Genomic DNA, 18,359 nt, shown 5'->3' with positions numbered 1-18,359 from the left:
AGTGGTATTGAAAGGGGAGGAGCTACGGGGGGGTAGGGGGGAGCTGACGACTACCAATATGGTCGCCAAAAACGGTGTAAGAGATAGGAGGGTGTGACGTCAAGAGAAAGAGAAAGTTCGTAGTAGCAGACTATTTTAAAATTATCTTGTAGCAGTACTATTTCATTCATAGCTTCGCGCCATCTACAAACTCCGCGATTTCAGGGGTAAACCCTAGACTTGGCGGAAGGAAGTTTATACTGGAGTGGCACCTTGAAAAGCATGCTGGGATTTTTAAACAACCACGGATACCCTCCAGTATCAAACTTCCTTCCTCCAAGCTCTAGAGGTCGCTGCTTACATTTGATACATCTTAAGCCTTAGTTCCTCGAATGAATATCGACTTATTAAATAGTTAACATAGCCCGTAATAATTTTTACATTCAACACATTCATTTCCTTACTTAATGTAAAAACGAAACTTACATCTGGTAGAATATTTTTTAACTCCTTGGCGATGGTACGAAATGCTGCGAGAGCCACTTTTGATGAGTTAACTGTAGCAGACATCTTCACCCGAACTAGACGGGAGGGATGAGGAAGGAAAGTTCAACAACTTACTCCTCCGATTTACAAAGACCGTGTTGCCATCTAGTGTTCAAAGATGTGACACCAATCAGGGGGAACTTATAACTTTTTCATATAGATTACAAATTTAGATACACTCAGGTTATATAGAGGTACAGAATATTCAATTGAAATAAATTTTTACGATTTTCTGAGTAATTAATTAGTTTTAAACGAAACATTGCAAGCTCCTAAAACGATCCGAAAAGAAAAGCATACATACACAAGCCGCAACATTTTTAAAAAGATTTGCAGACTACAAATTTTTTACGTCACGTGATCCCTTGAGCTTTCTAGTGACATCTATTCGTGACCTTTAACCAAAATTTGTCATGTTGTAGTTGTCACTATCGTGTATGGTTGTATCATAATTTTTAACTCAATTAACCAAATAATTAAATGGAGAATAAAGCTAATACGCTATCCAGTCTTTACAATAAAGGCTTGGAAATTCATGGTCAGCTAGAGAACTCTTCTCAATCTTCAAATAATAAACAATTTCAGGTACAAATTCAGTAAGCCTTAACAAACAAAATCCTATGATTATTAATTATTGTAATTAACGTTTAATTAACAGGATGATGTTTCCAAAGCCGTCCTATCATTGGAACAGGCTACTCACATGGCCAGCGAACTCTCACTTTTCAGTACAAATGAAATGTTTGAAGAAATATCAACTCCTGATTTAAAGTAAAATCATTATATACTTCATTACTGAATTAATCTTAACACCTGATTAATTAAATTTCATGCAGATATTTGCTTCTTCCCGCGCTCCTTGGAAGTCTGACTCTTAAAATAACAAACAGAGATAGGTTACAAGTCTTAGAAACTGCGGAGGTATTTTGCTGAAAATTCCTAAGATAATAAACCCAAGTCTTAATTAATAAACATACATAATTTTCAGATTTACTTTGTTGATTTCCTTAAAAGATTAAAGTCCTACGGCATTATCAATCTTCAAATTCCACAAATTGAAGAAGAAGTTTGTAAAGAGAAACCTCCGCAACAAACCATGAATAGTTTGCAATCATTAGAAAAAGCGGGAAGCGATAGAAAGGCTAAAATTGAAAGGTACTTGAAGCATAAAGAACTGAAACAAAAACAACTTGAACTTCAAAAGAGAATTGATAATGAAGAATTGGATGATGAGAAAGTCAGAGAATTTTACCAAGTTACGTTAAATTCTTGGAGTTACACTGCATTAGAGGAGTTGGAAAATATTCAAAGTATAAATTTAAATTAACTCGAGTAATTAATTTGATTTAATGATTTTTAATTAATATTATTACAGAGGAAAAACCACTGGTTCGATTAATGATGGAGATGAAAGCATCCGGAAAAGTTTTAGAAGAGAAACCAAAAGATCTCAAAGTATTTATTGTTTAATGATCTTTCCTTCTCACGAACATTATTAAAACCTATTTCTTACAGCCACTGAAACCAATTATATTAGCCAGAAATGATATGCAAAAGAAGGTACTGGGTATTGGTTACCCTAGCAGACCCATTTTGACAGTTGATGAATTTTACGCTCAACGTTATGGTCATGAACATGCTGAGGATGCTTCAGTTGGAATGTTAGTTTCATAGGAGACTTTAATTTAATTTAAAACAAATTAATTTTGGACCTTATTTATTTCTTTATTTATAGGAGTATGCAAAAATGGGCTGAAGATCCGGAAAAGGATAAAGAGGAATTAGAAAAGGAAGCTCAAGAGAAGGAAGAGCGGGAAGAGAAAGAGGATCAAGATGCTTTGATGAAAGCCAGAAATTGGGATGATTGGAAAGATGGTATGTTTTAAATTTTTAATTAAAGTGACATTTAAAAATTAAATAATGCGCGAATATTATTCTTACAGATCATAGAAGAGGTTGGGGAAACAGACACAACATGGGTTGAATTTCAACTTTTTTTTTATATTATATTGTATTGTATTATATAATAAAAACATTGTCTATTATTTCATCTCTAAGTGTATTTGTATTTAAATTTGTTATTTTTATTTGAGTTTTAATTAAAATCTTCATAAAATTATTTAAAATGTTTTTTATTATAATTATATAATTTAGGCCTACATGTGTGACGTCAGCTATCTTTTTAGTGGGGAAGGTTATGCCAGTGCCGCCTTTGGTAAAGCTGTCAGGTTATGTTGACTCTAAAGACTAAGAGGCGCGAAATTATTCATTTCAGTCAACTGGGGAACGTTTCTTATTATGATTATATAATTTAGGCCTACACGTGTGACGTCATGCATCTTAAGTTTAGTTAACACGGGAAGGTTATGCTGCCGTTAGTAAAAGTGTCAGGTTATGTTGGCATGAAATTATTCATTTCAGTCACGAATATCCAAATGGGGCAAGGTGGTCTTTCTTCTAACTACCTTTTGGAGTGGGCCGTCTGGGCTTTGATAAGGGAGAAGTTCTAATTAATTAATTCATACTTCAACTTAATTAATAAATGTTACGTGGCTAAAGGGCTTTACATAATTACAATTTTAATAATAAAAAGTTTCGCCAGTACTGAGCTTTGCGTGTCCTTGGGAAAATAAAGATTTTTTTCTAACCATTTTGGAAATTGTTAGTGCGAAAGAGCTCAATGCATACAGCTAGTCTCGCTTCAAATGGTTTAATTTCTCCTTACAAAAAACCGCAATGTAAACATGAAAAGTAGAAAAGAGCTAACGATAATCAATACGCGACTTTGCAAAGAAACTACTTTTATATGAGAGGGAGTTTCCATTGAGCGAGTTATTAAAACTATTCCAAACGGAGGCGAATATAATCGTGTACGAATCTAGTTTAATGAGAAATATATTTTTCTCGTCACTGCGCGATCGCCTTTCAAGATGAAAAGAGCTGCTCCAATACCTTCAGGCTAACTTTCTAGATAATAAAAGTAAGAAATTATTTTAAAAACTGGACATGAGGAATCGTAACAGGGTGAGAAAATGGAAATATTGTATTCTAATTGAATGGAAGAGGTATTTTGCTGTTATTTTCTTCGTCAACTACGTCACTTGCTCTGAAAACGTTTCTGAAGTCTCTATTACCACGAATGAATCCGTGGAAGTAGTACCACTCAGGTTTGCAAACATTAATTTCTTGAGTATTTTTCGCGCCTTTCGGATGAATTGTGTCTTCGCAGTTATAGTTTATTTTAGATCAAACAATATCGTTAAGGGGAGATGAGATTACATTCTCTTTATTTATGGAACCCTTTTTTCCCTTGTTTTTTTCAGTGATAATGATAATCAAGATCGTAATAAAATACGTGGAACACAATACCATGCTAGTTTGGAAAGCGATCGCTCTCCTTTTGAAAACTCCAAATATTCAGCGGATAAAGAGGATGTTAAAAGGAAGGAAAAACAAATAAACTACAGTGGAAATAACATTACACAAGAGACAGACTCTCCCCAAAACGAAATTGAAGAGAAGGATGCTAATCGAAGTAAAACTCGAGGAAAAAAAGAATTTCAAATGGGATATTTGGACACTATATTGGAAAACTATGATAAACGAGCTTGGCCAACTTACGGAACGAGTGAGGAAAATTTCCATAATGTCAATAATTAATGGTTACAGGCTTTGAGCTGCTTCGTAGTAGTCGTTTTGCTAATAAATAATTCATTCTTATTAGGAGAGCCCACACTTATACTAGTAAACATGTACATAAATAGCATTGGATCTATAAGTGCCGCTGACATGGTAAATATAAAACTTGTTAATCTAGGTAATAAATAGTCCAAAAGTATCTATATAGAGCGAGAGTAGACCAATTTATTATTACTTTGACCACCTTGATATTCATAGTGGCGCGATTCCTAAAATATTTTTGTCTAACCTTTTAAAAGTGCATAAATTAATTATTGGCAAGCCTAAATGTGCCACTGGAAAAGTTCTTTGGTCTTCAAAAATTGACAGCTGGAAAATTAACTTACGTCAGCGTGCTATTTCAAACGTCTGTCGTACCCGAATTAAAGAGTTGAAGTGAAATATATGCCGAGAATAATATAATCTTAATTAAATATTCATTAAATAATTAAATAACTACAAATAAAATTAAAATAAATTAAAACGGGCAAACAACGTACTTACCCTGTATGCTATCTCTTCCCTGAGCACTGGCGTGCGGCAGGAACAACAGTTCTACAGGCGCCTATGGAAAAACCATAGTTAGTTGTTCCCCTAGATGCTGGCTTTTCCTATAAACATATTCGGCGATCTCACAACTGTCGAAAAAATTGTAAATTGTCATTCTTAAAGGACTATAGTATGGATATATATTTGCGCCAAAGTTGGGTTGATCCAAGATTGGCTTTGGACGTTTTTGGAATAGAAAAACCAATCTTTCTCAGTGGTGAAAACATCATTTCCCGTATATGGGAACCCGATTTATATTTTCGTAACGTCAAAGAGGCCAAATATCCTTCGATATCCAATCCAAATATGATGATTAAAATAGGCCCACACGGAGAAGTGTTGTTCAGTACCAGGTTAGCGCCTATTTTGGAAATTTAACAATCTTAAAACCATTTAATTGTACTAATCCAACTAGGTTATCACTGAAATTATCTTGTCAGATGTCATTTAAGAATTATCCATTGGACAAACAAGAGTGCCATGTTATTATGGGATCTTGTGAGTTATTGTTTTCCTTGAAAAATATTTGGAAATTTAGTTTCTGGGACAGAATCTGGCGTTTTTATCATCCGGTTTAGCCTCGTATACTGTTGATGTTGTCCAGTTGGGTTGGATGAAAGATGCTATACTACTCGACCATCGCATGGAAATTCCAGATTACTCTTTGACCAAAGTTTCAAAGGGTAGTCCCTATTTCCGTACCTTTGTCGTTCCCAAGGGTAAGATTCGCTTCTCTTTAACTCTTTTTTCGCCGCGAAAGATGGCCACGAAGCGGATCAACTCTTTTACCAATGGGATGAAGAAATACCGCCCGATGATGTTTGGGATTATTTGGAAGCAGCGCCAGTCGGATTCAAAATTATCAGTTATAAGAGAGATTCAATGACCTTATATTTCCCAACTACAGGTAGAAGATGGATAAATAAATTCTCACAGTGGCACTCAATACATAAATGCACCAAAACCTACCTAAAATGATTGTTTTACTTTAATTAAATAGATTTTGAAGCCTGACACTAATTAAGAATAACCACGTTTACTAACTTTTGTATAGGTACTTTCAGTTATGTCAACGCCACTTTTACTATAAAGCGTCAAAACGGTTACCATCTTGTGAACACTTACCTTCCAATTTCACTGATTGTTATGATTAGTTGGGTTTCGTTCTTTCTAAATGTGGATGCCAGTCCGGCAAGAACCACCCTAGGTTTGAAATATTGGGAGTTAATGTCGGTATTCAACCTTTTCTGATTATATCTACGTCTGTCTTAAAGGGGTCACGACACTCCTGGCACTTACGACAGTTGCGGCGGGAATAAGACGACAAATACCACCCGTCTCTTACATTAAAGCTGTAGACGTCTGGATAGGAGCTTGTTCTATCATGGTATTCTCAGCACTGATTGAATTCGCTATTGTCAATTTTTTATCAAGAAGTAAACAGAAAGGTGTGAACTGGAAACAAGCATTCAACGTGACGCAAGTAGGTTTAATTTTTCGCGCCAAACTACCGATGAAACCGAGAGGTTGAACACGTATTGAGATATTGGTGTAATAAGGGTGCTTTGAGGATTCAGAGTTGTATGAAAAAGATAGGAACACTCTTTTAACACCAATAATTAAAATCTTCAATAAGTGTTCCCATAAACAGCCTAATTTGACCAACTGAATTTATGTATTAACACTATTACAGTGGATAAGAAAATTTGAAGTTAAAATATATCCATTGGAACAAATACAACCGGAACAGCGAGAAACCGAGTCAAAAAATCAAAAAGATGAAAATATAAAGTTTGCCAGAAAAATAGATCGTTTTGCCCGATTTTCTTTCCCAAGCGTGTTTTTCATATTTAACCTTATTTATTGGTTTTACTACCTGTACCTGGTACAATAATAGTTCTTCCTCAGCCTTTAAATCAATTTAAATCATTTGGCGGGAATTTGTATTAGATTTTATACAAAACGAGGCACCATTTTTACAAAAAAAAATGGAGTATTTTATTAAAGCAAAGTCTCAATGTCACTTTATAGCGTGTATGCAATATTTATTTACTTTTTGATAATAAAGTAGAATAGATTAATACATGTAAACAACTGTTTTTGTTAAGAGTTGTATGATAAATATATATTTCCAATGATATCATTCAATGGATGAAGGGGTGAGTTAAGAGTATAGTATGCAAAGTAGTTATTCATTCACACTTCTTTTCAATAAATAAATTCCTGTTAAAACACAAAACACATTGAAAATATTTGTATGGAGGCTTGGTGAATTGTTTTTTATTTTATATCAAAACATAAAATGGCTTCTTTTCAAGACAAAATAAGGGTTACACGGGACATTTTGAAAAACAGCGATACTATCTTATAGGGGTAAAATGATCAGTGAATGCTTGGTGAAACTCCACTGGCGACTTGATATCAAACAAAGTATCAATCAAATATGAAGGAAAGAACTTGATTCCACCTGTATTATTCTCATAAATGAAATATTTCACCCCTTCCACTACCAATGTCTGGATTACTTTTTGGTATTGGAATTCAATTAATTTATTCATCCCTGGTAATCTAAACGATTAACAATCTCCCTAACTGAAGAGATTAGGTTTTCATTTTCCTGGGGTGAATCCATAACCATCGAATGGAGTTTAGACATGTACGAATCAATAGTCTCCAAAGTTGGGAATTCATTTGTTCCTAAATAAATGAAAAGATTAATTTAATTTAATTTTGATTATGTATCATGGTTGGTTGATAAGAATGGCTAATTAATAACAATGCCACTAGCCTGGTAAAGGGACATTGGCAAAATTGGCAGTTAATGTGGCTCGCAAATTATCTAAATGCTGTTGCAACGCTAAATTATTGTTTCTCTGTTGAACTGTCTCAACTTCTAATTTACTGATGGCGGATTTCATGTTATCAATATGTTTGCTAAGTATAGCGTTTTGTTCCTCAAACTCCGTGTTTGATTTTCTGAGCTGCCTAAGTTCAGTTTCTCGAGCTGAAAAGCGAATAATTGCTTTCACTTTCTTACCTATTTGGTTAACTATGATTTTAAGTTAATTAACCTTTGTTGTGATCTAAAAATTCTTCCGTAAAAATAGGAATGTCAAAACCAGAAAAATCATCATCTCTTTTCATTGGTTCTGCCATCATTGGTGCCCTGTTTAAATCAACATTGGATTGAGGAGTTGATTCGGCTTCTTCCAATAGTTCTCTTCTTTTTTTATCTTCGAGTTTTTTAGCGGTAAATATTCTATATGCCTCAGTTTGTTGGTATTGCTCTAATTCCTTCAAATATCTCTCTTTATCTTTTTCAGCTTCATCAAAATATTTCTATAAGAATTTTTATTAAATTTCCATTAACAGCATTGTGGGTACTGTCTACCCTAACCTGTTTATCGGAAGGTGTTAATTTGGTCCATTCTTGAGCTAAAAGTTTGGTGATATCGGAAAAGGAAGCTTGAGGGTTATCTGCCCTAGTTTTTTCCCGGTTATGGTTTAAGAATCTGACATATCCATTCAATGGTTGTTTAGGAGCATTGACGTCTCTCGGTCTTTTTCGTCTCTTTACTCTACCTAGACCACCAACCCCTCCTCCTCTACCTCTCTTTGAACCAACTGATTCCCCAATTTCCAATGACATATTTGATGGCATAGCGGGACCAGGATCATTTACATAATCTACGCGTATTAAATCAAGGTTGAAGAAAATAGTTAAGCCAAAAACAACTTAAAATTATTGACCTGTTGGTGGCTGGGGCATGGACAAAGCCTGAGGTTCTGATGGTGAAGGTAAATGGGTATTACCATTTTCCAAGTTGTTTTGGTGCGACATCATGAACTTTAAGATATATTTTGCTTTATTGTTTATACTACTAATTAATTTTTATTAAAAAAAACCCTTGAATTTTCTAAAAAAATATTTACTGAAATTCGTTTGTACCATTCACAACTACAGCAGGTACAACAACAACAACACACGCTGGTGGTTTTGCCGTTTGCGCCCTTTGGGGGAAAGTGACCAGGGCCGGAAATAAGCACAGGACACTGGACATTGTCCAATAAAATTTTAAAATGTCCAATAATTTTTTTAAAAACTGAGGGGGTCACTGGACAGTTTGACCAATAAATTTTCCGAATTTATGATAGCTTGGCTATGGAGAAGCGACACTATTTTTGCAAATTCAGTGGACAATGTCCTATAAATTTCTCATTCAAACAGGGGGTCACTGGACACTTGTCCCATAAGAAATTTTTCTTATTTCCGGCCCTGGAAAGTGACAATGCCTTTACCATGGAGCAATATTAAAGAAGACTTAATGAAATCCTAATACACTTTTAAAGAAGCTTTATTCTCAGTCCAGTAAAATTACTCCTTGGAAAGTTTTAAAAGGCATAAGCGAGGAAGGGAATTTCCACTTTTATTGCTCCGTTTATTGGGTTTATTAAGTCAAGCTAGGACTATACAGCTCCAGGTGGGAGTACCAGTGAGCCATCATGATGCCGAAGTGGAAGCACGCTCCGTGGTGGAAGACTAACGATCCAAACAAACTATAAGGGCAAGGAATCTGCTAGTGACAAGCATTTAGGGCAGAAGCTTACCCGGCCCGAGCTCCACGACCCCCAAATTCCAGGAGTGGTCAAACTGCTTGTCACCTTTGAATTACACTAGACTAATTGCTGGAAGCGTGGCACACCCTACACCCCATCAGTTACCACCCAAGTAAACTCATGAATAATCAAATTACGCTAACTAAGTCATACATCCATGATCCTGGCCGTGGAGTTTCACCCCGGTCACCCGCCCTCTTGGCTCTTCGCCTTGAAAAGTTCAAAAAAAAAAAAAAACCCCATGAGCTTGACTGTGCATATTTTGTGGTCTGGGATTATAGTTTTTTAACAATCAAAGAAAATGCCGGTAATTGTCATAGATTCTGATGCTAGATTTCGAACGGAATTAACGAATGCCGGAACTAAACTGGTTGTGGTTGACTTTTTCGGCACAAGGTAATTATAAGTTACAATATGATAAAATTAACAAATTAGTGAGTATGACACATCAACTTACAAAGGCTTAGGGTAACCCGAAGCCCCGTACATGTATCATATCATGTATTATTTAAATTAGGTGCGGACCCTGCATCAGAATAGCACCCTTTTTCGAAGAATTAAGTAGAAAATATCCAAGAGCGTTATTCCTGAAAGTGGACGTTGAAATATGTCAAGAAACTTCCATAGCTGAGGGTGTTCGAGCTATGCCAACATTCGCTTTCTATAGAAACAAAGTGAAATTGACTCAGTTACAAGGAGCTAATCCTCAACCCCTTGAAAATACTATAAAAGAATTGCTAGGCCCAGAATCGACTGAAGATGGAGATAGCTGCATTGTTCCTGGACATGTAAAGTTTTTAACTATATCCATGGAAGGTTAATAAAATTCCTGTTGTAACTTTTTCAAATTAGGTGGACCTTGTTGGTTTCATAGCTAAAAACGAGTGCGAGTGCCTAAATGAGTCTGATGATCATACATTTGTATCGTGCCTTTCATCTGGTGGAGGCCATCTAGAATCAGACTGTGATGAACAGGTTTGAAACTTAAATTAAATTAAAAGAATTTCACGTAACTTAAAAACTAAAGTTTAATGAATGTTAAAGCTGATCATATCAATTGGATTTAACCAAGCTGTAAAACTCCATTCTTTAAAAGTGGAAGCGCCACCGGACAGTGGTCCTAAGACCTTAAAACTTTTCATAAACCAACCTAGAACCCTCGATTTTGATCAAGCTGATAGTATGGAACCGGTGCAAATGTTAGAGTAAGTATTAGCAGCCCTTATTTAAAAAAGTGTAAAAAAACGTGACTAATCTTTATTCACCAACTAAAGATTAACAGCCGATGATGTAAAAAATGGAAATTTGATAAATTTACGCTATGTCAAGTTCCAAAATGTACAGAATTTGCAAATATTTGTTAAAAATAATATAGGAGGAACGGAAGTGACGAGAATAGACCATTTGGCCATTATTGGCAGTCCAATAAATACTACCAATATGGGAGAGTTTAAAAGGGTAAATAAATTGGCGTAAAATCATATCGTAAGTTGGGACCTAATTATTAATTAAAAATTACTCGTCTTTCAGGTTGCTGGAAAAAAGGGAGAAAGTCACTAAGTTAAATTAAATTGGTCTCCGTTATTAAGGTTTATGTTTGCTCTTTTTTTGACTTGTTTAACAATAAAAGACTTTTGCTTATTACAAATTAATAAAAACCAACAAATAAATTATAGGTTTTGTATTTAACAGTTATTCAAAACCAGTCAATACTTCAAAAGCCTATTAATTTATTTCTAGACTACTTTCATTGTTATTACTAGCATTTTTACGTAAATTTCTTTCTCTGAAGAAAACCTTTCCAAATTCATAGCTTGAAATCATTATTGCGCAAGCTGGAGCTACTTTAATTATTCTGGGAACAAAACCTAAAAAAATTTTTTAAGTAATTTAATAAATTGGGATTAATTTTGGGGGGGGGGGGGGGGGGGGGAATAGTCATTAGTAAATTGGGATTAATTTTGGGGGGGGGGGGGAATAGTCATTAGTAAATTGGGATTAATTTGGGGGGGGGGAATAGTCATTAGTAAATTGGGATTAATTTGGGGGGGGGGGGAAATAGTCATTAGTAAATTGGGATTAATTTTTGGGGGGGGGAAATAGTCATTAGTAAATTGGGATTAATTGGGGGGGGGAATAGTCATTAGTAAATTGGGATTAATTTTTGGGGGGGGGGAATAGTCATTAGTAAATTGGGATTAATTTGGGGGGGGAATAGTCATTAGTAAATTGGGATTAATTTTTTTGGGGGGGGGAAATAGTCATTAGTAAATTGGGATTAATTTGGGGGGGGGGGGGGAAATAGTCATTAGTAAATTGGGATTAATTTGGGGGGGGGGAAATAGTCATTAGTAAATTGGGATTAATTTGGGGGGGGGAAATAGTCATTAGTAAATTGGGATTAATTTTGGGGGGGGGGAAATAGTCATTAGTAAATTGGGATTAATTTTGGGGGGGGGGGGGGAAATAGTCATTAACCTGCAAATAATGCGCTGATACCACTTGTCTTGTACAAATCCATAATTAGTTTATATGTGGGTATCAATTTTGCACTTTCTAAGAGTTTAAAAAAATGAAATATTTATGATAAAACACTTTCTAAACTTCTAAAAGATTATATTTCGTTACTTTGTAACTTTTCCATATCTCCCAGTTCAATTTGCCTATGGGTTTTTACAACATCAAATGGAATGGTGACCATAGACGCCAGCTATTGATAGATAAAATGATTTTTGACATTGTCAAAACTCTTTAATTTATGGCAAACTTCATTAAAAATGTCTCACAGTTCCCGAGACAGCTCCGGCAAAGAAACTAAAGGATATTGCTGGTTGTTGTTGGTCAAATGTGGATTTCAATGTTTCATAAGATGACCAATACACAGCTTCGCAAAATAATAATTTTTAAAACTAATCATTTCAATCACAATTTAAATTAAAACTGACCAGAAAAGGGTACATCTCTAAGTAAAGTTGGCCCAAGACCTCTCCATAATGATAACCAGCCTTGAGTTTGAACCAAACTTTTAATATTACGGGAAATTTCTATAAGAAATATATATTTTAATATAATCTAAACCTTTTAAAGCCGATTCAGTTTTCTTTGGGAATTTTCTCACCTAAATAACTTAATTTCTTTGATTGCATTTTAGTTCTAATTAATTCCAAGGGGCTTATCACAGTAACGGTAAGGACTATTTCAAGGAAGTATAATATAATTAGAGTTTAAATTAGACTTAAGGAAGATGCTAGTAACGTACTTCTGGCAGAAGCACCAGCTATCATAGCTACGTAAGGTGGCTGTTGAGTTTTACCACTTAATTTATGTAAGACCTCCCTTAATTGGTCATACATTGTGAAATAGGCCACTGTGGCTGGCACTGCCATAACCCTAAAAGAGGTTGATAACGGTTTAAATATTACGTTATATTTATCTGGCGCCCCCTTTTTCAATTACAGGGTTGGAGGAAGACCACTCCATAAGGAAGTAATGCCTTCATTACGAGTAATTTTAACAAATGCATCCTAAAAAATAATGATACATGTGGTGATGTCATTGGATGGAAGATTAATATGCTCACCAATGTTCCATTAAAATGCCCAGGCCTATTATACCATTGTTTTTTCATGGTGGCATACATATCAATAGCAGCGTGACTGTTAGTGCCAACTGTGCCATTGCCATTACCATTTATGCAAAAACACAAATGGTCCATTAAACCGTTGCAATAAAGGAAACATTTATGCTTTGCGAAGTTTTTCTGTTGCGCTTGCAGCCTTATTTTTACAACGTCTAAAGGTGTAACTGTAGTGATTAAATTAATGATTTAACCTTAATTACATAACATCAACGCATTGAGCATTGAAGATAGGCTTCACAAACTGGATTACGCAATCATTGTAAACCAAGGCTTAACCACATAATTGAAATCTCCTTACCAAACACCGAAGTCAAAATAGCACCGGTACCGGAAGAAATCATTTGTTGAATTGGAGTAATAGATTCTTTATTACTTGACTGATTCATTTTTTAAAATTAAATATAAAACCAATATATATCGTAAAATCTTGATATTAAGTGAAACCAAACATAATCCTTCCACGCCTGAATAAGTCGTCTGCTTATCCAAAAATTTCCATGGAGTAGACTCAGTAGAGAACGAGGCGGCTTCACAAAAATCCCCATAGCACCACATTTATGCCGTTTCAGAATATTTACAGCCCTGCCTAGAAAAAAAAAACCCAGGGAAATACCCAGAATGCCTTTGTACATTGAAAACGCGCGTGAATTTCGCAACGGATCGGAATGTCGGAGTCCAGTTTCTTTTCGCCATTTTTAACCACTATTGTATGAATTTTAAGATGTAGCAACGAATATTATGATTAATTTCGAAATTCTATTCTATGTGCCAGAAAACGCATGGATTTTGAATGTAAGTAAATTTGAAGTATATTGTTGACAATTTGGCATTTGGCAAATAAAGAAAGACTTAACCTAACAATGGAACCAAGGCCCATATTCCATAATAGTTGTTGAAATTCCAAACATCGCATTAGGTATTTCATGGATATTAAAAATAATAATAAACCTTACCGATTGCCAAAAGGAAGACCACTAAAAACCCAAGGAACAATATTTTATCATTATTTTTCATTCTCCCCGAGGAACGGTATTTTGTTATTGTTTTTCGCGAGTGTGCTTCTTTTGTGTGGATATCGTGTAACGTTTTGGGCCTGATTGTGCGGTAATCATCCCCATTGTGTGTCAAAGTGAGTGTGATAGTAATATCTTCGAAAAATCGCTTGTTGCGCATCGTTTGTGTTTGCAATTTTGGATTACTTAGTGTCATCATTCATCAAGAATTCCAGGGTAAGCTTTTATTTTGTTTGTTGTGCATGGTTAAAAAGTATGTTAGATACTCACATTGAATGATATGGGATGTGTCGTGTTTTATTTTTTGCTCGGTATGATATGACGAGGGTTTAGATAGCTTCTAAGGCTACAACCAACGAGTTTTTATTCAAAAAAGATGGGGTTTATATGATTTTATTTAACATTCTCATAAGTACAAATTATTAAATTATATAACAAAAAATAAAATAGTACCAACAGGAACCTATAAACTTTTAATATTTAATAAAAATGAACAAAATTAAATGCCTTGATTAATTATCAAGGTAGTATTATCCACCTTGGATGCCCCGTAACAATAGAAAAATATTTTTAGTAGGTTTTTATTATAAACCTAAACTCCTTCAGTGTCATAGTATATATTAGCTGCATTGCAAGCTACCTAAGCAAGCCTAAATTAATCTATTGTTATACGGATAACCTGTTGAAACTTGATCCTTCAAAAACTTAATTATCTACAAACTTTACAGTAATGTGTAAGTACACGGACCACAAAGTGTTTGCGCGAAACCTCTCTTAAAAATTATATACTATACTGATTAGTGATTAACACAGATTCAAATCAAGTCAGGGACGGAGAGAGGCGAGAGGGAGAAATAAAGTGAATAGGTGGATTGGTTCGCTTCATGACTAAACTCGTTTCTCTCTGGCGCATGCGTCAATTTTAAAAACCAGCTTTGAACTGGAGTGGGAGTTGACGGTAGTGTGGGAACGAACGCTGCGTCGCCACTCACGGGTGCGCGTTAGCTAGAAACGACAGAGAGGGAGAGAGAGAAAGATAAAAATTCCTACCCTCCCCTTTTTCCCCCTTCCATTTATATTACTGCTTCTATAACATTAGACCATCAAATAATGCCATTTCGTTGAAAAAGGAACAACAACTTTAAAAAACTTTACATTCAGAGCTGTGTGCTAAATAAACTAAAATTATAAGATTGAATTTTAAATTATTAAATTACGATTCCCTTAATTTTTGACTAAGGCAGCTATTGTAAATGCCTCATCTAAAAATATATATTACCTCCCAAGTTCATCTTTCAAAACTTCCGTGTAAATTGTAAAATTGCGCAAGAATAGGAGTTAAATTTCTTTCATAAATATTTTCCTTTGGTTTTGAAAAATGCGCGTGATTCGCCGCCATAAAAGTTATCTGATTTTTCTAATAAACGGAGAAATACACCATCAGGAAAACGCCTGTGCTGACAACGCACAAAAGCCCCAATAGTAAAAATCCCTTCTCCATTTTCGTCTGTTCAAGAGACCCGACATTGGCTAATCGTTCAGAATACTCTGTTTGTTCTTGTTCAGTTTTTGGAATTTGGTCAAATCCACAAAACCAACTCCAACACTTCCTTAGAGGACCTTTTTCTGCAGGTTTCTGTTCAGATGTTCCCTCATTTTTGGCCTTAAATTCCTTGGCATCTCGATCACTTAGTTCTACAAAAATTTCAAAGAAAACCCATCGCAACTTCAAACTTACCATTTTGGGCAACAATTTTCCTTACCGTCACCAGAATCAACTCCATTTGGCAACTTGACCTTTTCTGAGTTCTTGAATTCCATGTTCTCTGTATCATCTAGTCGTTCATCACTAATGAATCGAGTCCAATAAGTTGTTCGAATCAGCTATCAAGTATCATTGCAACATAAACATATTGAGTTTCATTTTACTCGAGTTTGTCTTTTACCCGAAATGGTTCTGGAGCCGTTGTCATTAGACTAACCACAAATGAAGATAGGGCAGTAGACCAAAATAGTATCATGGCAAAATACATGTAATGGACTTTGGAGATTATTTCTGGTCTAGTGTCTTCTTCGTAGCACGGTGGGACGGGGTACGTGAAGTCCAAGATCATTCTGACTACTCCAACAGCGAAACCAGCCATGAGTCCCCAGAAAGCCCCCTAAATTAAGGAATTGACGATGAAGCTGTACAGAAAGCGTTGTATGAAAACCTTATAAACCCAACTTGTTCATTCATTCTTTTCCAAAATACCGCCATAATATAGACAGCGGCGATTGGGGGTGCCAAATAGGCTGATATAGCTTGAATGTAAATGAACAACTGCCCACCCTGCATTTGTTGAATAACAGGAATCCATAGAATACTGACAATCACCATAAAAATTACGAAAGTTCTAAGAGGGTTCGAAATGTATTGTTTAAGAAGGAAGGTAATAAACAATTGGCAATAATAACAATAGAATTAAAATTAACCTTCCAACAATCATTAATTCTCTGAGAGTCGTTTTTTTCCTTAACTGGGGCCATATGTCCATAGTAAAGAGGGTACTGGCGCTATTGAAGACTGAAGTCAAATCGCTCATTAAGGCTGCTAACATGACCGCCAACATCAGCCCCCTCATGCCTAAAAATGTTAAGATTATTCGATATTTGACTGAATAGTAGGCCTAAAGACGAAATTAATTACCCGATGGCATTAACTCTAAAACTAGTCTAGGATACGCGATGTTTGAGCAACCGGCTTTGTTCTGGCAGTATTTGAAACAGTCATCAGGGTCCACGCAGCCTACAGTATCTATAAATATATTTATTAAAGAAATGAGAGGAAACTGAAACACCAGTTCCGTGTCAAAAAATACCTTAAGAAGTTTGAGACTATTTAATTTACCCGTGAATAAAACGCGACTTATCATGCCTGGTATGACGATAAGGAACAATGGGGTTATCTTCATGAATCCGGCAAATAGGGTGGCTCCTTGAGCGTGTGAAAGAGATTTGGCAGCTAAAAGTCTTTGAACCATCATCTAAAAAATTCAAAAGCACGGCTAAACCGTGATTAGATCAAGGTGCTTTAGTGTCTAAGTGTCTCGACGAGATGTCTTCATTACCTGATCGGTACACCAATACCAAATTGATGCAGGCGTCTGTCCAAGGAGAAAACCAGGCCAGGGCATTTCGTCATCATTGTAAGGGCGTAGTAACTGCCACGAATGTTCGGTTGGGATTCCGCAAGTGCTGTTAGGTATTAGTTTACTGGGGACAGCTTGCATGTACTGTTCTCGAAGACTTTCCAGTCCTCCAACTTTCATGTATGCTGTGGAAAATGTTAAAATGTGTAAAACTAGACAGAATTTCACGCTGCTCAAATAATTACCTTTAATAGCCACTAATGTTGCTCCTACAATCATGACGAAAAATTGTAGCGTGTCAGTGTAAATTACAGCTGCCAACCCTCCAGTTACTGTGCAAATGGCCGTCATTGCCAGTAAAATAATCACAGCCACGTAAATATTCCATTGTAAAGCTTGCTGAACGTAAATAGCCCCTGAATAAAGATTTACTGATATTTTGGTGAAAATGTAAAGCAACAGTGATAATAATGCCAGATAAGTTCTGATTCTTTGGCCTCCAAAACGTTTTGACATAAACTCTGGGAGGGTTGAAACTTTGCTGGCGATAAAAACTGGCAAAAATATCCAGCCTGTTAACTGCAATATGAGAAGGGCCTGGAAACGTTTCAAATTTTTTTATCAGTTTAAAGTATTCACGCAATCAAAATTTAATTCGCGTACATTTAGTTCAAATGCCCCAACTGAGATGCCAGCTGCAGCACCTGAGCCTGCTAACCCTATGAAATGGTCGCTACCAATGTTGGAAGCAAAAACAGATGCGCCCACCTTTTAGAATATTGTAAAAATCAACCATTATAGGTATATGAAATTAAAAATAAATTACGCGAATTTTTATTATGTTTACCGGCAACCAAAACATGAAACGACCAGCCAAAAAGTAACCACTTATTGTACCTCTATTGGTTCTGCGCATAGACTAATGCAATTTATCATAATTAAAAACTTAGGGTTTTGAATAAATATCAAATATATAAATATATTACGTATAATCCAGCAGCAAGAACCAATCCAAAATAAAGGGCTACCACACCATAGTCTAAAACACTCATGGTTACATCAAAACCGTGATTTCCATCCTTGGGGTTCACAGTGGTGGTGGTGGTACCCTCCTTAATCTCGTGGTAGCTTACCGTCGACATGTTAACGAATAAATCGCGGTTGACTTCGAAAAAACCTCTTGTCCTTTGAAAATTATGTCAAGTG

General features: G+C 35.5%; 9 protein-coding genes across 12 annotated transcripts in view; 5 read left to right on the top strand and 4 right to left on the bottom strand.

Annotated features, from left to right (window-relative positions):
* LOC149610028 (protein FMC1 homolog) overlaps positions 1 to 810 on the bottom strand; it is a 35,065-nt gene extending 34,255 nt beyond the window's left edge. The window contains exon 1 of one of the 3 annotated variants that reach the window (XM_089859947.1): positions 466 to 810. In XM_089859947.1, the coding sequence (XP_089716073.1) occupies positions 466 to 549 (84 nt within the window). In that variant the 5' untranslated portion in view covers positions 550 to 810. The remainder of the gene's footprint in view (positions 1 to 465) is intronic. The other 2 variants (XM_089859948.1, XM_089859946.1) reach the window with 2 other exon arrangements.
* Positions 811 to 920: 110 nt separating this feature from the next.
* Tap42 (immunoglobulin binding protein Tap42) lies at positions 921 to 2,575 on the top strand. The gene is made up of 8 exons (XM_089859926.1): positions 921 to 1,110; positions 1,184 to 1,296; positions 1,362 to 1,446; positions 1,514 to 1,835; positions 1,901 to 1,980; positions 2,041 to 2,186; positions 2,261 to 2,400; positions 2,469 to 2,575. Exons 1-8 carry the CDS (start codon positions 1,006 to 1,008, stop codon positions 2,507 to 2,509), a joined length of 1,032 nt encoding a protein of 343 aa, XP_089716052.1. The 5' UTR covers positions 921 to 1,005; the 3' UTR covers positions 2,510 to 2,575.
* Positions 2,576 to 3,531: 956 nt separating this feature from the next.
* On the top strand, positions 3,532 to 6,846 carry LOC149610026 (glycine receptor subunit alpha-2-like). Its single transcript, XM_089859747.1, has 10 exons — positions 3,532 to 3,692; positions 3,849 to 4,153; positions 4,250 to 4,317; positions 4,876 to 5,105; positions 5,168 to 5,250; positions 5,331 to 5,435; positions 5,477 to 5,659; positions 5,807 to 5,959; positions 6,027 to 6,235; positions 6,446 to 6,846. Exons 1-10 carry the CDS (start codon positions 3,532 to 3,534, stop codon positions 6,644 to 6,646), a joined length of 1,698 nt encoding a protein of 565 aa, XP_089715873.1. The 3' UTR covers positions 6,647 to 6,846.
* A 158-nt stretch (positions 6,847 to 7,004) lies between these two features.
* On the bottom strand, positions 7,005 to 8,741 carry LOC149610025 (high mobility group protein 20A-like). The gene is made up of 6 exons (XM_089859943.1): positions 8,686 to 8,741; positions 8,503 to 8,599; positions 8,150 to 8,439; positions 7,824 to 8,091; positions 7,541 to 7,756; positions 7,005 to 7,449 (listed from the first exon to the last, which is right to left on the bottom strand). Exons 2-6 carry the CDS (start codon positions 8,594 to 8,596, stop codon positions 7,307 to 7,309), a joined length of 1,011 nt encoding a protein of 336 aa, XP_089716069.1. The 5' UTR covers positions 8,597 to 8,599; positions 8,686 to 8,741; the 3' UTR covers positions 7,005 to 7,306.
* Positions 8,742 to 9,594: 853 nt separating this feature from the next.
* Txl (Thioredoxin-like) lies at positions 9,595 to 11,089 on the top strand. The gene is made up of 6 exons (XM_089859935.1): positions 9,595 to 9,765; positions 9,887 to 10,157; positions 10,222 to 10,344; positions 10,414 to 10,574; positions 10,644 to 10,827; positions 10,900 to 11,089. Exons 1-6 carry the CDS (start codon positions 9,671 to 9,673, stop codon positions 10,927 to 10,929), a joined length of 864 nt encoding a protein of 287 aa, XP_089716061.1. The 5' UTR covers positions 9,595 to 9,670; the 3' UTR covers positions 10,930 to 11,089.
* On the bottom strand, positions 10,598 to 13,488 carry LOC149610023 (mitochondrial glutathione transporter SLC25A40-like). The gene is made up of 10 exons (XM_089859923.1): positions 13,308 to 13,488; positions 12,950 to 13,173; positions 12,826 to 12,893; positions 12,629 to 12,759; positions 12,488 to 12,562; positions 12,315 to 12,413; positions 12,156 to 12,253; positions 11,998 to 12,079; positions 11,848 to 11,925; positions 10,598 to 11,237 (listed from the first exon to the last, which is right to left on the bottom strand). Exons 1-10 carry the CDS (start codon positions 13,393 to 13,395, stop codon positions 11,095 to 11,097), a joined length of 1,086 nt encoding a protein of 361 aa, XP_089716049.1. The 5' UTR covers positions 13,396 to 13,488; the 3' UTR covers positions 10,598 to 11,094.
* A 179-nt stretch (positions 13,489 to 13,667) lies between these two features.
* The window catches only part of LOC149610020 (uncharacterized), a 23,283-nt gene continuing 18,591 nt past the window's right edge, over positions 13,668 to 18,359 (top strand). Inside the window, exon 1 of the mRNA XM_089859854.1 lies at positions 13,668 to 13,801. Coding sequence (XP_089715980.1) covers positions 13,789 to 13,801 — 13 coding nt within the window. The 5' untranslated portion in view covers positions 13,668 to 13,788. The remainder of the gene's footprint in view (positions 13,802 to 18,359) is intronic.
* The window catches only part of LOC149610017 (ceramide synthase 1-like), a 38,123-nt gene continuing 33,563 nt past the window's right edge, over positions 13,800 to 18,359 (top strand). Inside the window, exon 1 of the mRNA XM_089859912.1 lies at positions 13,800 to 14,238. The gene's annotated coding sequence lies outside the window, so the exon portion shown is untranslated. The remainder of the gene's footprint in view (positions 14,239 to 18,359) is intronic.
* The window catches only part of LOC149610022 (sodium/mannose cotransporter SLC5A10-like), a 3,615-nt gene continuing 369 nt past the window's right edge, over positions 15,114 to 18,359 (bottom strand). Inside the window, exons 2-13 of one of the 2 annotated variants that reach the window (XM_089859876.1) lie at positions 18,140 to 18,338; positions 18,001 to 18,072; positions 17,817 to 17,921; positions 17,399 to 17,750; positions 17,133 to 17,338; positions 16,913 to 17,048; positions 16,712 to 16,819; positions 16,498 to 16,648; positions 16,250 to 16,418; positions 15,969 to 16,184; positions 15,786 to 15,906; positions 15,115 to 15,717 (exon numbers count right to left, since the gene is read on the bottom strand). In XM_089859876.1, coding sequence (XP_089716002.1) covers positions 15,440 to 15,717; positions 15,786 to 15,906; positions 15,969 to 16,184; positions 16,250 to 16,418; positions 16,498 to 16,648; positions 16,712 to 16,819; positions 16,913 to 17,048; positions 17,133 to 17,338; positions 17,399 to 17,750; positions 17,817 to 17,921; positions 18,001 to 18,072; positions 18,140 to 18,295 — 2,070 coding nt within the window. In that variant the 5' untranslated portion in view covers positions 18,296 to 18,338 and the 3' untranslated portion in view covers positions 15,115 to 15,439. Of the gene's footprint in view, positions 15,718 to 15,785; positions 15,907 to 15,968; positions 16,185 to 16,249; positions 16,419 to 16,497; positions 16,649 to 16,711; positions 16,820 to 16,912; positions 17,049 to 17,132; positions 17,751 to 17,816; positions 17,922 to 18,000; positions 18,073 to 18,139; positions 18,339 to 18,359 lie in introns of both variants that reach the window. The other variant, XM_089859875.1, reaches the window with a different exon arrangement.

This window comes from Phalangium opilio, unplaced genomic scaffold, assembly GCF_054372755.1.
Source record: "Phalangium opilio isolate 3A_F unplaced genomic scaffold, DU_Popi_V2 ptg000344l_1, whole genome shotgun sequence".
In the NCBI taxonomy this organism is placed as follows: Eukaryota; Metazoa; Arthropoda; class Arachnida; order Opiliones; family Phalangiidae; genus Phalangium; species Phalangium opilio.
Note: the sequence above shows the minus strand (reverse complement) of the source record. Positions and strands in the feature narration are given on the sequence as shown.

Excerpts from the sequence above, each read along its gene's own strand:
- LOC149610026 (XM_089859747.1), top strand. The coding sequence starts at position 3,532 with ATGAGGAATCGTAACAGGGTGAGAAAATGGAAATATTGTATTCTAATT. Across the intron at positions 4,154-4,249 it reads TTGGCCAACTTACGGAACGA|GAGAGCCCACACTTATACTA; the intron begins GTGAGGAAAATT and ends CATTCTTATTAG. Across the intron at positions 6,236-6,445 it reads AAGCATTCAACGTGACGCAA|TGGATAAGAAAATTTGAAGT; the intron begins GTAGGTTTAATT and ends ACACTATTACAG.
- LOC149610025 (XM_089859943.1), bottom strand. The coding sequence starts at position 8,596 with ATGATGTCGCACCAAAACAACTTGGAAAATGGTAATACCCATTTACCT. Across the intron at positions 8,440-8,502 it reads CATGCCCCAGCCACCAACAG|ATTATGTAAATGATCCTGGT; the intron begins GTCAATAATTTT and ends TAATACGCGTAG. Across the intron at positions 8,092-8,149 it reads TAACACCTTCCGATAAACAG|AAATATTTTGATGAAGCTGA; the intron begins GTTAGGGTAGAC and ends AAATTCTTATAG.
- Txl (XM_089859935.1), top strand. The coding sequence starts at position 9,671 with ATGCCGGTAATTGTCATAGATTCTGATGCTAGATTTCGAACGGAATTA. Across the intron at positions 9,766-9,886 it reads GTTGACTTTTTCGGCACAAG|GTGCGGACCCTGCATCAGAA; the intron begins GTAATTATAAGT and ends TATTTAAATTAG. Across the intron at positions 10,575-10,643 it reads GAACCGGTGCAAATGTTAGA|ATTAACAGCCGATGATGTAA; the intron begins GTAAGTATTAGC and ends CACCAACTAAAG.
- LOC149610023 (XM_089859923.1), bottom strand. The coding sequence starts at position 13,395 with ATGAATCAGTCAAGTAATAAAGAATCTATTACTCCAATTCAACAAATG. Across the intron at positions 11,926-11,997 it reads AGATATGGAAAAGTTACAAA|AAAGTGCAAAATTGATACCC; the intron begins GTAACGAAATAT and ends TTAAACTCTTAG. Across the intron at positions 11,238-11,847 it reads TATCAGCGCATTATTTGCAG|GTTTTGTTCCCAGAATAATT; the intron begins GTTAATGACTAT and ends AAATTTTTTTAG.
- Tap42 (XM_089859926.1), top strand. The coding sequence starts at position 1,006 with ATGGAGAATAAAGCTAATACGCTATCCAGTCTTTACAATAAAGGCTTG. Across the intron at positions 1,297-1,361 it reads ATATCAACTCCTGATTTAAA|ATATTTGCTTCTTCCCGCGC; the intron begins GTAAAATCATTA and ends AATTTCATGCAG. Across the intron at positions 1,836-1,900 it reads GGAGTTGGAAAATATTCAAA|AGGAAAAACCACTGGTTCGA; the intron begins GTATAAATTTAA and ends ATATTATTACAG.